We start from the raw sequence: 17,259 nt of genomic DNA on the forward strand, positions 1-17,259 counted from the left end.
ATTGCATTGGTTTCCTCAGGTTGTTTTATATTTTCAGTGGTAACTCACAGCATTTGTAACTCAAGTAGAGTTATCAGTCAAGCATTGTCTATTTACAGCCTGAATTTCTGTTAATCCGAATGTGTGTGTGTGTGTGTGTGTGTGTGTGTGTGTGTGTGTGTGTGTGTGTGTGTGTGTGTGTGTGTGTGTGTGTGTGTGTGTGTGTGTGTGTGTGTGTGGGAGAGAGAGAGAGAGAGAGAGAGAGAGAGAGAGAGAGAGAGAGAGAGAGAGAGAGAGAGAGAGAGAGAGAGAGAGAGAATAATGCACGCTGATCCTCCAAGTATGGAGTTAATTAAAGATGAATTTTTAGCAAAAGTTAGTGACTGTATCGAAAGTCTTTGCTAGGCCACAATTCATCCCTCAGCTTGAATACATATACACACACTACATGGACACAACTGGATGTTAAGTGTGAAATGGTAGGGATTAGTTTAAATGGTTTTTGCATCTGTGAACACATGTTGATGTGGGATTTCAGCAGTAATTGTTTAAGGATATATGTACACTGATTAGTTTGTTAGGGATCTACCTCCCACTGAGTTCTGCCTCTTTTCGTGGAGGTGTTGTCCCCACACAAGCCTGCAGGGTGCCAGAGAAATGACTCTCATTTGGATTTAAGTGAAGTGTGTTCCCTTAAGCCTGTGCAGCTGCTAATCTTTGCTCAGTAGATGTAAAGCAATTTTCTGGAAGCTTTTATCACACACAAAGCTACAAACAACTCTGTTAACTTGAGATATCATATTAGAGGAGAGCCCCAAGAGAAAATCCACTTTAGGTATGTTACCAGTGACACAGGAGAGGGGATTTATGTGACTTATTTGTGTTTCTGTGATTTTGTTAGGTTAGTTTGTACAAAAGCAATGATGACATCATAACAAGGGCAAATTTATAATGATTTAATACCTTTGCAGTAAAAGTAATTCATTAGGAATTAGAACCATTATTATTATTATTATTATTATTATTATTATTATTATTATTATTATTATTATTATTATTATTATACAACTTTATCCAGACATTTGCAAAAATATTTTTGGATTTTTTTGATGTGATTGAACACATTTATCAGTTACACCCTGATGTTGGTTATATTTTTTCTAACTGAATGTTTCAAGGGTTTAATTCATCTTGTATGACAGCAAACATAATGATTATTAAGTTACTATATAATGATGTCACATTCCATTTATAGTTACATTTACAGATTAATTTGTGGTTATCTATGTTATTTTGACAGCTATACACAATCATTCCCTCACCAGCCTTTCTTCTCTTCTTGAGGTTACTGTGACAGAAAATGTCTTGTCAAAGAATGACACAGTCCTCCAAACTTTGGTGGAGAATTTAAAATGAAATCTTTATTTCTTTTGTATCTTTTGTAAGGAAATTAGAATGTTGATGATTATACAGTACACATTTTTAACTGTTTATGTCAAGCATCCTCCTCCTCCTAAGTCCCCGTGTCAGCTATTAATCAATAACATATTGGAGCAAGCACATTATTATAAACCTGTAGCATTACAAGTATTGGTCATGCAGATGGGAATATTATCAGAGCTGATGTTGATTCTGTACACTGCAGATTAAAGGTGGCTAGACGTAATGCCATAAACGATGACGAGATGCAAGATAAATGTCCACTAGTAATATTATTAATGTTAACTTTTGTGTAATGAACAGCAAGCTACAAAAGCCCTGGAACATTTAGGTAGATTAAGGGAAGGTGGTTTGTAACCCTGGAACTCCAGAATCCATATTAGGGTCTAATGATTTTTGCCAGTTGAGGTTTTTTAGAGCATAAAGATAAACTAAAATAGACAGCGGTTTCCAAGACGTAGAGTATTTTGTGACAGGATGGTGAAAAATACAGTATGTGTCATTAAGAAAGCATGTTAGCCATTAGTCTTCTATATTTACAGTTTCTTTCTGGAGGTGACCCAGAAACCATGATGATTTTGGAGGCTGCAATTTATAAAAATAGAGTTGGATAGCTGGGGACACATTTTTGAATAGATGATCCATGACACTTGTTGAACTCATTTCACCTCGGGGAATATATATTTAAATATAAACTCTAAGTTAACAACCTGAGATTACATCAAACTATGGTATGTGAGAATATTTAGCCAGAAACCAGAAGTTCACAGGTGAAGCTGCATGCATGTAAATGGCATTTGTGGTTTTTATGGATACCTGCATTCAAAAACACTTTTGCACTTGACCATGATTTTCCATGGCTGGTACCACTGCTGAATTTGAGTACTCTTTTTTTATGGAGCCAAATGTAAAAATATTAGTCACATTGGTAGAAGTACAGTAGTACAGAATGTTGGCTGGTCAAATGTAATCAAAATGTCTCTGGCTAGAATTGTTTTTGCACCAGACAGCACAGTCCAGCTGTACAGTTCATTAGCAGTGTAGTGATCAACTGCCAAAGTCTTTTCCTTTTTACAAACGTTGTTTTCTGACATCTTTAAGTAAAATTGATCATGAATCTATACTCTGAATCTGTGAGGTAATTATGAGTCACCAGAACAGATTCAGTGTGTCTTGGCACTAATTTGGCACAACTCTCTGGAATTGTACTGGAAGGATAAACAGCAGTCTTCATAAATATATTCAGTTTTAGTTCTTTTTTTTGTAGAGATGATGATCTTGTAGAACACTGTCAAACATGCCCATACAAAATCTCCAATCGATATTTAGTCTGGGTTGTGATCTGGAAAGTTTGAAGCCCATATTATGTGATTAACATCACTTTTATCCTCATCAATCCTTTCAGTAATTCTTCATGCCCTGTGGACATTGACTTCCTGGACAAGATGTCATCTTCTCAGGATAGAAATGTTTCATTATAGGATAAAGGGGTTCAGTCAGAGGAACTTAGTATTGATTTGAAGTGACTCTTCCCTCTTAGGGAACAAGTGGAATTAATTCTAAAAAAAAAAAAAATGCCTCCACTGCATAACAGAGCCATTTGATTTTCCTTTGTCACCCATTTTTTTGTCATGAAAACTCAGTTTGTTGTATTCAAACATGTATTTTCTAATCACAAGTAAAGAGCATTATACGAGTGGGTTAAGGTTAATTATGAATTAGATAATTTCAAAACCGAGTCTATGTAACTATGTGTTATTCTGTTCCTCATATTGCCTTTAGGGATGTGACCCTGAACATGTTGTTTTAGTACTCTCACTCTCTCAGACACACACACACACAGACACACACACACACACACACACACACACACAGAAAATCCCACATGTATTTAAAGACGCTTCAACGAAAGCTCTGTTCTTCTGAGATTTTCCTACAAAATAGTGTGTGTGTGTGTGTGTGTGTGTGTGTGTGTGTGTGTGTGTGTGTGTGTGTGTGTGTGTGTGTGTGTGTGTGTGTGCGTGCGTGCGTGCGTGCGTGCGTGTGTGTTTGTGTGTGTGTGTGTGCGTGTGTGCGTGCGTGTGCGTGTGTGTGTGTGTGTGTATTTCAGCTCAGTCTTAGATTGTTGTAAACAGTATAACAGCACTACTTGTCTTGCACTGAACACTTCATATCACTCAGCACACAGACATGCTTCAAATACAGATCCCTAAAAAGAATACAATATACAATACACAGATCCATTTTCTGTCTTCTTTTTAAACCCACACAAACATGGTTTGCCAGCCAAGAGAAAAGTGAACTATGTTGCGATGGTAGTTAGGGTAGAGGGACTTAGAGAGTTAAGAGGTTGCTGGGTAATCCTTACCTGTTCTCCCTGCTCTCCTCTGAGACTCCTGACGTAAATCCACTCTAATGATTACAAACCCTCAGAACATTTTGACCTCCTGGCATATTTAACAGCACTGTAGGGTTTGTATTTGTTGTATTTGTAATGTTATTGGATATGCACCTTTAATACATCACATGAAGAATGTGTAAATAACATGAGACAGATGGAGTTTCTCCAAAAAAAGATCATGGGCCATAAACATTGAACATGTTTAATATTAGTTATCTTATACTGGAGTCGTCCATACTGTAATATGAGTAGCTTTAGGGACGATTAATGTTGGATTTTATTCATCCCTTATCACAGGATGGTCCAAAATAATATTTTAATATTTTTTAAGTCCATCCTTATACAAAGACAATTTTTACAATGATCAATTGGGTCTTTACTCCTGTGGTGCAGATATTAGATACACAATTTGGCCAAATGGTTTAATGATTTCAAAATGTGGTCCTGTTTTGCTGCTGTAATAAGCTCCACTTGTTTTTGGAAGGCTTTCCACTACAATTTGAAGTGTAGCCATGGGGATTTGTGCTCAGTCAGCCAGAAGAGCATTAGTGAGGTCAGGCACTGGTGTTGGGTGAAGAGGCTCGGTGCATTCCAGTTCAAACAAAAAGTGTTCAGTGGGTCGCTGCGCTGTGCAGGCCATTCAAGTTCATCCACTACACCTTGCATGTCTTTAAAGAACCTCAGGTCCATGCAACAGCATACAGAAACAGCAATTGTGTGCTCTTTTATGGCAACAGTTTGGGGAAGACCTATTTAAGGGTGTTACATTCAGGTGTTAACATACTTATGGCCAGAAAGGGTAGCTAGCTCTTTAACTCGACCCCTAAGAATATACTTTTTATAATCATTAAACTGCAAGAATAATATAGGACCAACCTTATGAGAATTAACAGGAAACAAAATGCCATATGGCAGGTTGACCCCTATTAAGTCTGACATTTTGAAAGAACATTTATTGGCAAGAATACTAAAGTGACTTGCACAGTTATTGTCCAAATTTCTTATTCTCAAATTCTGGTACCAGGAATCCTTCCACCTCTTACCATACGAGATGTTAATGTTTAGGTAAAATTTAGACCAAATGCATGTTAAGAACAGATGTTTCCTATCTTCCTTATGTTTCCTCAAGTGTTGATAGGTAAGCCAGTCCCAGCACAAGCTTGCTGGGAACCTGGGATGTGTGGAAACTTAGTTATATACCCTAAGTGGAGGAAGAGGAAAAAGAAATCACACTCTAGAGGAGCAGGTTATTTTTCCACGCACAGGTCAGATATGAAAGCCCAACCCATGAGGAGCTGCCGGATTTACAGCTGTCTCGTTACAAAACCAACACATTTGTGGCATGAGCACAAGGTCACACACTCTGAATCAGAGGAAATCGGACACAACACTAACCTTTTCTTCTCTCTAGTCTTTTATCAACCCAATCTCTATTCACTGCCTCTGTAGGGTTTGTGAGATTACTATGAACAAGAATTACAAAAACAATTTGTATTTTTTTCCAAAACTCACATATATACGAGTAAATCTAAAACATAATCTTAGTTTATCAACTGTAAATTTAAGTACAATTGTTATACTTTGCAAGTTTGTGTGTGACTCAAATGTATGTTCCTTAAATTATATTGAACTTATTTGTAAATGTAACATCAGAAACACAGATTGCAAATTGTAAATTACGCAACTATGTAATGTAAATTCAAAACAACTGATAAAACACTTATTTTTATAAATGAGGCAGACAAGAAAAGCTGCTTTGTGTTTAGGTGTACACTCGTAACAAAAACGTCTTTCCTGCTCTTAAGAAGAAATATACAGTTTTGAACAATAATTAAACTGCAAGTCTGTAGGAATTGTATACTGCTTTAGACAACAGTTAGACTCTGTTATAAGTAAATGTGTTTGTTCTCATTCCTTATTTTTCACTACGGGGCAACATGCCAGTTTTGGCTGCTGATAGAGATTAGATTGAAAAATGTTGGAGAGTTGCTTTGATGCCTCAGTCAGAGATACCTTGAGCTGAAATCGTAGACAAAACATAACACAATTTCAGTGTCAGTGGCTGAGACAAGATCTTATCTGTCTCTCATGCGGCCTACTTCAAATAAGGTGAGTGAGCATTTTGTCTTTTGTTTTGTCCTTTGTACTTCATTTTAACCGGATTTACCCTTGTGCAATAACACTTTGTTTACAGAGTCAAGGACAGCCTCTTAGCAAATGTGATTTGGCCCAAGAACAAACATGGAATCTGCTTGCTGGTGATCAGTTACAGAGTTAAACTCTACACCACCGCTCTGGCACCACTAAAGGCCCCTGGCTGCATCCTCCCCCTGCTGTGACCTCAGGATAAGGGAAAACAACTCCTCTCCTGCTATTGTTCTCACACCATGGGGTCAGTTATCTTCATTTCAACCAGCCTTAACAGACAGGAGAAAGATGGAGACATGTAGGTGGAAGAGAGTTACAGTAGAAATGCGATTAAAAGTTATAACTTCAGAGAAGAAGATGAGAAGGAGAAAAGTCCAAAATGTTATTATATAAAAAAAAAAGGAAAGGAAAGGAAAGGAAAGGAAAGGAAAGGAAAGGAAAGGAAAGGAAAGGAAAGGAAAGGAAAGGAAAGGAAAGAGAGGAGATAGCATGTGGAAAAAGTACAGGGCAATGGAAGGCTATGAAAATGGAGTGAAAGAGGAAAAGGTATACTGATGGAATATGAAAGAGCAGGAAAATGTGGTGATAAGAGAAGTGTTAGTCACGGAACAGGAAGGAGGGAAAAGATTAGAGCTGGAACTACATGTATTTTAGCTCTGCATGCTCTTTTCATGGACTACGTAACTCTATTTTTACAGAATTATCAGATTTCAACACGTTATTATTATTATTATTATTATTATTATTATTATTATTATTATTATTATTATTATTATTATTAGCACACCAGATGAAATAAAAGCATATCTTTTAACATTATGTCTATTGCTTTGGGGAAAAAAGAGAGAGAAATTAATAGACCTGCTGTATAAAACAATTCTCCCATCAAGTTGAATTATACATTATGTACAACCAGTAGTCTTTTGAGATTAGCAACATTGCTTGTCTCCATCCAAAGCAATTGTATCAGAGTATGAAGAAAAGCTATTAATCAACTTTACCAAAAAAAAAATATTATTATGGGTAAAGACAGTGCCCAGGGCTCTGTGGCTGCTGTGTCTGTTCCAGAAAAACAAGAACAAATTGTCATTTGGTCTTTAACAAAAACACAGGTGGCTCCTGCTGGATCCTGGACAAGACTTTGTCACTGCACAGGACAGAGAGCTACAGACACACAGATGGAAATGGCAGCGGATTTATGTAAGATGTGAGAAATAGATACGGTATCACTGCTAAGAGGTTTTAGCAGTGATACTTAGCACTTCCTTCCTTACAGTATGTGTACCATGAGTCTATGTTGTTTGATATTTTTAATTATATTTCACATTTTTGTTATTGGCTACTCCAATGAAAACAGGAACTGACTTCATCCATCACAAGAATAGACACATTGTTTGTACATTAACACAAAAAATATTAGATCTTTGAACTAAATTCTTATTTAAATAAATCTCTACAAATCTCTCCAGTCATATATATGTAAGCTGTATACTTGTCCTCCATTTTATATCCATATCCAAATATAATAAAAGAGCTGCATTTTCTGGGACAATTTATAGTTTGTTTTCAGTGCTGTGTGACTCACAGCCATTATAGCCTTTTCAGGCAAAATGGTGGTTTGCAGTGAGAGACTACTCAGACTCATTTCCTCATGCCAATCTAAAGTGATAACGAGTCCAGGCTTATTGGAGTTGTCCTGCTGAGAGGATAAATCCTGTTGGTTTACTCTGGTAAACATGTGCCACACGACACCATCCTACACAAACACAGCTCTTCACACATGGTTATTCAATCAGTCTTCACCTGAGCTTTCCAGATTAATAGCTGGTGTGTAGAGCCAAGATGGTGACAACCCTCTGTGCTTCCAGTGGCACTCACACTGCCTTTCTTCCACTATGCCAAAAAGAGTTGTATAACTCAGATGTCGGAATGTTACAATGTCTTCCAGATGAGTGAAAAAAGTATATGAGAACAAGGGCTTTTAAATCATTTCCATATTTAATATTATTATCTAATAACGGAGAGAAATAGGTCTAAAAAGATATACACAACCGAATATTTGAGGAAATGACAAACTGGGATTAAATTCACAGATAAATATAAGACAACAGAATATTTTTATATTTACTAATACATTATCTATGAGCTCAGGATGAGAACATTAATGAATGAAACAACACTGTGGTTTATAGATACAGGTTGGAACATCCCAAAAGACATATTATTAATCCCGTCTCTTATAGCAGCTATAAACACTCCCTTCAAAAGCCTCTACTTCTTGCTCTATCTTGAAATTAATAAAAGTAAAAATGTCACTAAATGAAAGCACAGAATCCTCAGAGTGAAAAATTTACTGACTATTACAGAGTGCTGAAACTGGAGACTCCTTCGGTAAGTGTTAAATAAATGCCTCCTTATAGCATCGTTTTCCATTTTTCGTGAAATAACAGCATGTATTTTCTGCCATGCAGGTCCTTGTGAATGAACTGTTACTGTAGAAAAAATACCATATTAAAATGTAAGTAAATGAATTAGGAATGAGAGACAAAATTAAGCCCCACCTTCTGACCAAACAGATTTGAGAATTCAACAGTTTCCTCTGTTGATTAAATATTAATTATAAAGTATGATGTTTTAACCAAACACTTTTAGCCACAGAGCCTTTAATATTTTAGTACATTAATACTGAAATACCACTCATGTCTACCGGTGTCAAATGTGAGCTAGATTATTAGCAGTGAATTAGCTATCTACCTGCTATGATGGCAAAAGATCCAGCAAACATGTTTGAATCTGCTTATTTATTTGTATTCATAAATTATGACATTTCCTTTATAAATATATTTCTAAAAATCATCTAAAGCACCTCATTTGTGTTATAGAAAGCTCAGGACATCCCCACCCTGCTGCCCAAATGACAAAACAGAACACTTCCTATCCATACTTCCTCATTCAGTATTATAAATCCACACCCAGAGCTCAGCCTCATATTTAATCAGGTCTAAGGAATTACAAAGTCTTATGAAATGCTTAAATTAAAATTATGACCCTGGAAGCCAAGAATCGAATTCTAATTGAATTCCAAATCCTTGTATATGATCCACAAATGACTATCCACTGCTAACAGTTATTCCAGTTAATCCCCCCACAGCCATTCACGTTACTGCAAGATAAAAAAAAAACAAAAAAAAAAGACTGAGCTGCTCTGCCATATTCGGTGCATAATTCATAAATGTTATGATGTGCTTTTGATCAAAGTAAAGTTTATTTTTACAAGCTATCGCTGAATTCAACTTGCTTTTTGTTAAGTATTCCAGTTTGTTTGATGATTTTTTTTAAAGGACAGCAGATCAAACTGAATAATTCTATAATTATTCATATTTTACTTTCCCCTTTCACAATTGACTAGCAAGCATCTGAATTAAAACTCAAATGATTACTGAAATCTATCTGGTCATGTTATACCACTTTATTTAGAAATGAAAAATACTTTAACATACTGCAACTGTTTTTGGTAGACTTTAAGGTTACAGAAATCCATTTTCATGACCATTGACCTCTAATCAGAGAAGCAGCGGAAATGGACAAGGTGGTGCAGACCCTTGTTTCCTGTCCAACATAAGTCAAGACAAATACACATACTATGGCTTCTTCTGTGCCGTCATACTTTTTGACTTCACTCACAATCAACATGAAATCAAGCATTAATAAAGAGGGAAGGCATCACTTTCCTGTTTTACATTTATGCTTAATTTTCTCCTCAAAAGAAGCTTGCAATCTTAGACATGTGGCTTTCATGCAAGCTTGATTTATGCAGCCACCAGACCAAAGCAGCGTTAATCCAAATAAACCCAGAAAAGCCCTGAGAGATTCAAGTAAACTGCAATAGATTTAGCAATCAAGCTGCACATGTGTTCGGTTAACCTAAAATGCCCAGATGTGTTAAATCAGATGCTAAACGCAATATAAAATCCACTAGGGAAAAAAACAATGAGGGTGATTCACTGAATGACAAAACTGGATGTCTAAATTCTTCAGCTTTATATATAATAATTAAATGAAGTTCAAGAATGTTCCCACTTTATTATAAGCTAGTGCAAAATGTCAGATCTTGCTTTACAAAATAATGATCTATGATTAAAATAGAAAGCCCTGGAAGCACTTGGAATAATTGCCTTTTTATGTAATGACTATATTCTCGTTATTACAAGCTGCAACAATAGATGAAATGACTGCAGTAATTTTGCACCTAAGAATGCCTCCCTTTTAAGATTTCCAAGATATTTTTTAATTTATTTATTTTATTTCTGAGATGGAAATACACCGACTATTCATGTATGTACAATGAAGTTGTTTTTTTTTAAAAAAAATAACCTTAATACAACAGTCAGAGGCATTAGGCACACAGAGACAGATAGATTGAGACGACCGTCCAGAGATTCTGAGAAGAGAGGGCGGGAGACAGATATTCTCAGGGAGTGGTTCTAGACTTATCTTTGTCTGCTTTCCCTTCTGCTAAGAAGCCACCAACCCCACCCAGGCTTGTTCACGTCACACACACATTCGACCCTCACCCATACAGCTAGACGTCTGTGATAGGCTATCCTGCTCAAAGCTTTGGTAATCTAAATTTAAGCAGGTCTGTCTCTTTAGCAAGGAGTCAGACTGCGTGAATGAAACCACGGAGACACTAATACATTAACTGATATGGATTCAAATTGAGTGCCATAATTGCAACCTTTATCAGTTGCTGTTTTAAAGTGATTTTATTACTGGTAGGTTCCGCTAAGTTTATTTACCCAAATCAGGAAGTGTTCCTAGCCTTGTTATAAAGTATGGAGCCAGTCTGCCATTCTGCCCTCTTCACTCCACTGTCTGAAGCACTATATAGCCTATAATCGGAGTGAATTACATTCTTCTCTATGTGGGGGTCAAATTTTCTTTAGCAGCAATATTTATCATACTTATTGAAAATCACGATCAGTCTCTACTGTGAAAATAACACAGCGAATCCACCCAATATTCTTCTTAAAAAGACCGAAATGACAGTGTAGATGGGACTTTATGACCATGAGTGATTTTTGTGGTGTCTGAAGTGCCTGTTTATGGTGTAGTAGCACGGTGCCATGCAAGGGCTAAGCAGTGTGGAGATGGGGGTGGAATAGTAGTACACCATAGCCTGAGACAGTATGTTCTAGCTCTGGGACAAGAGGAACAGGAAGTGTGCTAAGCAAAATAAACTTGTCTGTGCCACACAAAGCCCTTTAATCCTCTGTTAATGACATCACATGATCAAAAGGAAATTTTCTCAGGCTAGAGGCCATAGAAGTACAGGAAGAACCTGATGTGGGTGTATGGGTAAAACTGACCTATTAGCAGTAGGGAGAGTATGATAAACCAAGTCTACTTCCTCTCACCATCATGGGAACTACCAGGCCCTGCTTGAACGCATTTTGAACAAATCACTGGGTATTTGGCACACTGCCAGCATCCCCGCAACAACAGCACTACTTTATTTTACATGAAAACACTGAGGCCGGTATTCCAAATCATTAAAATTCCTCAGCAGGTCCACATAGTTTGGGAGGCAGAGGCTGTCAGGTGTGATTTTCTAGTCCTCTTTTCAGAACCATTCAAAGCACATAGCCAAAGCAGTCAGCAAAACACAGCTCTCCCTCCCTCTCTCTCTCTCCCTCCCTCTCTCTCTCTCCTTCCATCCATGCCATAATCCAAGCCCTCAAGCAATCCATGCTTCATAACCGAGTCTTGGGCTATCTTTTAAAAAAATTCAATGTTGATTGGGATTGAGGATTTTAAAGTCTCCACATAATCGTGCCAAACAGAATCTTTGCTTTCCATACTGTAAGGTGCAGCATCTCCCACAGACAAAAACTGTTTTGCATATTTCTTGAACCAAGCCACAATTAGCAGCCTGCCAATTCTATTCCCTATATCTCTTTAGCCTGTAGGCATAGCCACCCCACAGCTCCCCTTCTACCTATTCTGTAACATTTCCCTCTAACAGGAACACTACACAGCACAAATAAGTCCAGCAAATGTCCTGTTTTGATGTGTCAGCTGCTGGACAGGCCCCTGTCCTCATGTTAGCACCTCATTGTTCACAGAGAAGCTAAGTGTTTCCTAAACAGAGTCGTGCCAGGTCCTTTCCAAAGTCAACACACACCTCTGTGGGAATTTCAGCCAAAACCAACCACTGAGAGCTTGAGTTTAAGTTAATGTTCAAATATCCACTGTTTAGAGCTCAAAGCTTTCCCTGAATATAATTAGAAGATATTGCAAGAATTTCTGAACATGCTCATAAGAACTAGCTTTTCTTTGCTATGTGTATTCAGGATACGTTTAATTTAATTTATTCATTTATTTTTAATAACAACTTTATCTGGGTCCCTATGAATTCAGATTATAATACTGGGCACAAGGAAGGAATACACTTGTTCACACATAGAGCACTTTAGCCGAGCCAATTCATTTTCTTGCATGTTTTTTTGGAAGGTTGGAGGAAACTCATATGGGAAAGATGTGAAACACACTAACTCAGCACAGAGAGTAACCTGAGCTCAGGATCAAACCAGGGAGGTAGCAGTGCTACCCTCTGAGCCTCTCAGGGCCACTTTTATGTCATTGGATATCTTTAAAGCACCATAATGTAATTGATATTTGCAGAGACCTCATCGATTTGCTGTATGGTTGAGACTAGCCTTGAAATAGCCTACTTCCAGTAAAACTCAGGATGTTTCAGCTCTGACAGAATTTCAAAACTGCTAATAGACACACGTGTGTGTGTGTGTGTGTGTGTGTGTGTGTGTGTGTGTGTGTGTTGAGAAGCAGCTGGTACATTGTTGTGGTGGAGGCCAATGAGGGGAAAAGAGAAAAGTGTTACTCACATAGAGCAAAAGTGTTTTAAATTAGGCACAGTGCCAATTCTCCACACCACAGGCTAAAAGGTCAACGTCCACCGATTTCAGACCTTCAGATATCATTATCAGATTAGAAATCAGTAGATAATAAATTCCAGAAATATCAGTGGCTTACGATTAGCAATAAAAAAGGCATGTAATATACTATCAGAAATCAATATATTCAGGTTTCTTGATTGAATCTGTTGTTTTATTCAAGGCGTATTAACTTTTGACACATACAAAGCCCTCCATCACACACATACTGAGTGACAAAATGACACACCTGAACATGGAACAACTTAGGACTTATAAAACGCTTCATTTGAAGCAATGTCATAGGTTTTATACAAAATCTGATGTTCATAGCCTACAAAAGGGGTTTGCTAAAGTGCATTTAAATATAGAGGGAAGCACACATGGTGTATTGAAATACAAATAACACCATCATTCCACTTCGATCGTAAAGACAGAAACTTTAGGAACCCTGGGAGCCGTCCTGCTACCAAATGCTGAACTTTAAAACAAAACACTTGATAGTGCAGGACTGCATGTGTGTTGGCTGGTGAAGCACCCACTTCTCTGACTTTATACTCAAATATTTGTGTGTTTCCCAAGTAGTGACGCATAAAGCTTATCCTGGTTCTCCGTACAACCCCACCTCTGTTGTGCAACAATGGTCCAATAAAAAAGGCTTGTGTTTATCACATAAACAGGAGTGAAATATCACCACTATGTGTACATTTGATAATTCAGAACACTCCACATGGGCTTTGGTAATTTATCTTTTCACTTCATAAGTTCACATGTGGACCACAGAATATTTAACACTGGAGGTCAAAGAACATCAAACAGCCTAGAGATCCATCTTCAATGGATAACATATTCTCCAGTGTTTAACTTCATAAAAAAAATAAATCAATAAACAACATGTCCACTGAAATCATGTAAAAGGTCCTGTGATGTCATTGGGACAACTCCAGCCCACCCATCCATGACTAGGGTGACAAATCAATAGTGTACAGTGGTATATCTTCAAACTGTATCCCTCCAGCTTCATCAATCAGGCTGATAAAACTCAACCAGTGAAATCAATGAATCCACCAGTGCACAGTGACAGGAGGCATGTAATCACAAGATGAGTGAACCTGACTAAGCCCTCTCACTCATCTTTTCTTCTTTTGCTGCCTCATCATCTTCCTCCGCTTGCTGATCATGCCGTGCAGACGCTCCAGACCCTCCTGTAGGCCCTCTCCAATGATGGCACAAGCTGGCTGGAGATGCCAGGGTGTGTTGGAACCGAGTTCATTGAGCGCCAACAGCCTCTCCAGATCACCCAGTGGTAGAGCACTACGCAGGTCCTGCTTATTGGCCAGCACAAGCACAGGAACGCCCTGGTTCTCCTGCAACCTTGTGATCTTGTGCAGCTCCGTTTTGGCCTCCTCCATGCGCTCAGCGTCTACAGAGTCCACCACAAACACGAGGCCATCGGCACAGCGTGTATACGAGCGCCACAGCGGCCGCAGCTTCTCCTGACCGCCTACATCCCAAAAGTGGAAGGCTGCCGTCCGGCCCTTTGTGCCCAGCACCAATTTGATCTTCTCTGTGTTGAAGCCTTTAGTTGGGACAGTGTTCACAAACTCATTGAAGCGTAGCCTGTACAACACAGTTGTCTTGCCAGCACAATCCAGTCCAAGAATGACAATATGCAGGGCTTGGAACGATGGCAGTCCCGGGAAGATGGTGTGGGGCTCTGATAAGCCGTTGCCCATCTTGACAAAGGTGAACAGGGAGATCGAGCAGACCAGAAGCCACTATTGCTTTACTAAGCAGTCAGAAGGCTTCGCTCACTCCTTGGAGATCACAAGAACCTGAAACCAGATGAAAAGAGAGCTGATGCAATGAGGCCAGCAGTGCGAGTCCCTAACAAGCACACAGTTCATTGGTTTTCTGCTTTAGTAACTGGATCTAAAGTGGGCCTGGCTTTATCCCTTTTGTCATTCACAGTTTTTACCTTAGCTGGATGTCACTTCGTGGCAGGAAGGATGAATGTGGGATAAAATCAGCAGGAGCCCGAGACCCCATTTGCACATGTAGCAGCTCTGGAGAGCGCAGAGGTTTCATAGGCTAATGCTCTCTATGGCCAGCGTCTAATCCCTTACAACTGCAATAAAAATCGACAATGAATAACAAGAACGCGCTGCTTTCCGCCCACTGCCTTTCTATTCATTACACTTTTTTTCAGGATAAATGTGCACCTGGTTCCACAAAAAAAATGGAAATACATTAGTTTGGTCACTGATTAACAAAACGTAATGACGATAAATCGCGTATAATCTGCTTTACAACTAAGACGCTGTCGCCGGCCATCTGTGAGTGCGGTTGCTATGGGAAACGCTGCCGTAAAATAAAAAGCGAATCAATTTGTAATTGTTGCCAACAAGTGACTCGAAATCAAATGAATCAGGCTGCTGCGGTGTGTACATCATTATCATCATTAAATGTCAGAATACATTTGCAGGTAGATTACAGACAGGTGTATATGAAGGCAGAATTGAACAGTGACACTCACCTCACGCAATGTGTGGAAAGGATAATTCCGCCTGTTTCCACGGTGATGTATTTTCTTATTAAGACCGTTCGAGATAAGAAAACTACAACAAACACCGTGTCTCTATCCAGCACCGCGGCTCACTGACTCCCTGACTGATACAGCAACCCGCCTGCCAGTTTATTCGAGCACTACTGCCTCGACTGACAACAGGCAGGAGCTCCTGATTGGTCCACTTTCATACAAACTCGGGGGTTTGGTGTATGATGATTGGTCAGAAGTCACGCTAATCTTTTATCCTAGACACGCCTACCGCCTTTTGCGCGCGCTTGCGGAGTTTCTTAGGGAACTCTACAGTATGTTGAATTCATGAGCTCTGGGATTTGGTGCAGATATTAGTTCAAGGTACTATAGTAACAAGGCACTATAAATAACTGTAAAAAAAAAAAAAACAAACCCGTGATAGCTAAAATTTAAATTAATATTGTTCGGTATAAAAAAGAAAAAAATAAGGAATAATAATAATAATAATAATAATAATAATAATAATAATAATAATAATAAACATTTAATTTTGGATTTTATTTTGGATTTAATTAATTATGTAGCTTGTGCCTGTTAATGCAATGGTTAATGCATTTTTATAGAAATACACTTTATAAATTAAATTATTATTATTATTGTTGTTGTTGTTGTTGTTATTGAGATATTTCTAAGAAGTGCATTGAAGGTGTAGCCTTTGTCTAAATTTGGCCCATTTGTTTTGTAATGTACTCATGCATATAAAATACATAGAATATTTCGGTTACAAAGAATCAGAATCAAGTTTATTGGCCAAGTGAGTTCACACACAATGAATTTGGTTCCAGTTGTTTGTGACTCAAAAGCACAGACATAAATAACTCTATACTATACATTTAGCTTGGACTATACAAGACAAGACAAAAGTGGTTCAGTGACTAACGAAACTTGTAAAGAACTGGTCTTTGCTGAAAGTGAGACGTGATGAAAAGAGGTGGTGTCTTGTAATCCATCAGCAATGATCACCCGACCATTAACACGTGTTTGGACTTAAAAAGCAGAAAATAACAAGAATCCAGTCTGTCTATAATGTGTTCTGTACAAATACACAGCCGTCGGTTTCTGTCTTTGGGAGTGAAATGGTGATAATCTGATATCGATGAGACTATTTCTCTTCCAAGGAAAAATAATAAATGGGACATGTGCTCGGTTTCTCGGTGCTTCTCTTTCTCGTGTGTGCCATCTAGCGGTGTCCGTGTCACTTTCCCAGAAACTGTAGCTAGTATTACAACTGATATCATTTACATTTACAGCATTTAGCAGTCACACATGTGCAAGTCACAAGAAAGTCTCTAGTCATGAATGTCAAGTCAAAGTCAAGTCGAGTCTTTTTTTAATATTTGTCAAGCAAGTTTCAAGTCTCAAATTTGCAACTTAAGTCTGAATCGAGTCAAGTCGAGTCCCCCATCTCAAGTCAAGTCATTTAACTCAAGTCCGAGTCAAGTCTCTAGTCATGAATGTCAAGTCAAAGTCGAGTCGAGTCTTTTTTAATATTTGTCAAGCAAGTCTGTCTCGAGTCAAGTCATATCACTCGAGTTCCCCATCTCTGTTTATTTAGCAGACGCCTGTATCCAGAGTGACTTACATTTTATTTCAATTTATACAACTGAGTGTTAAGGACCTTGCTCAGGGGCCAAACAGTGGCAGCTTGGAGGACCTGGGATTTGAACTCACAACCTTCTGATCAGTAATCCAACACCTTAACCATTAACCCCCCCCCCCCCACACACACACACACACAC

The 17,259-nt window shown here is 38.3% G+C and overlaps 1 protein-coding gene and 1 long non-coding RNA gene across 3 annotated transcripts; one reads left to right on the forward strand and one right to left on the reverse strand.

Annotated features, from left to right (window-relative positions):
• The first annotated feature begins 525 nt into the window (after positions 1–525).
• On the forward strand, positions 526–8,572 carry LOC125140168. Its single transcript, XR_007139412.1, has 3 exons — positions 526–814; positions 6,015–6,212; positions 7,081–8,572. It is a non-coding gene; the product is annotated as an uncharacterized LOC125140168 (long non-coding RNA).
• A 4,502-nt stretch (positions 8,573–13,074) lies between these two features.
• Positions 13,075–15,654, reverse strand: arl4ab (ADP-ribosylation factor-like 4ab). 2 transcript variants are annotated; one of them, XM_027176069.2, is made up of 3 exons: positions 15,458–15,646; positions 14,900–15,049; positions 13,075–14,756 (listed from the first exon to the last, which is right to left on the reverse strand). In XM_027176069.2, the coding sequence occupies exon 3, from the start codon at positions 14,655–14,657 to the stop codon at positions 14,052–14,054; it is 606 nt and encodes a 201-aa protein (XP_027031870.1). In that variant the 5' UTR covers positions 14,658–14,756; positions 14,900–15,049; positions 15,458–15,646; the 3' UTR covers positions 13,075–14,051. The 2 variants fall into 2 exon arrangements, with proteins under 2 accessions (XP_027031870.1, XP_027031869.1); XM_027176068.2 differs by lacking the exon at positions 14,900–15,049 and having other exon boundaries at positions 15,458–15,654.
• Between the last annotated feature and the right edge of the window lie 1,605 nt (positions 15,655–17,259).

The sequence above is a fragment of the Tachysurus fulvidraco genome, chromosome 24 (assembly GCF_022655615.1).
Source record: "Tachysurus fulvidraco isolate hzauxx_2018 chromosome 24, HZAU_PFXX_2.0, whole genome shotgun sequence".
Classification (NCBI taxonomy): domain Eukaryota; kingdom Metazoa; phylum Chordata; class Actinopteri; order Siluriformes; family Bagridae; genus Tachysurus; species Tachysurus fulvidraco.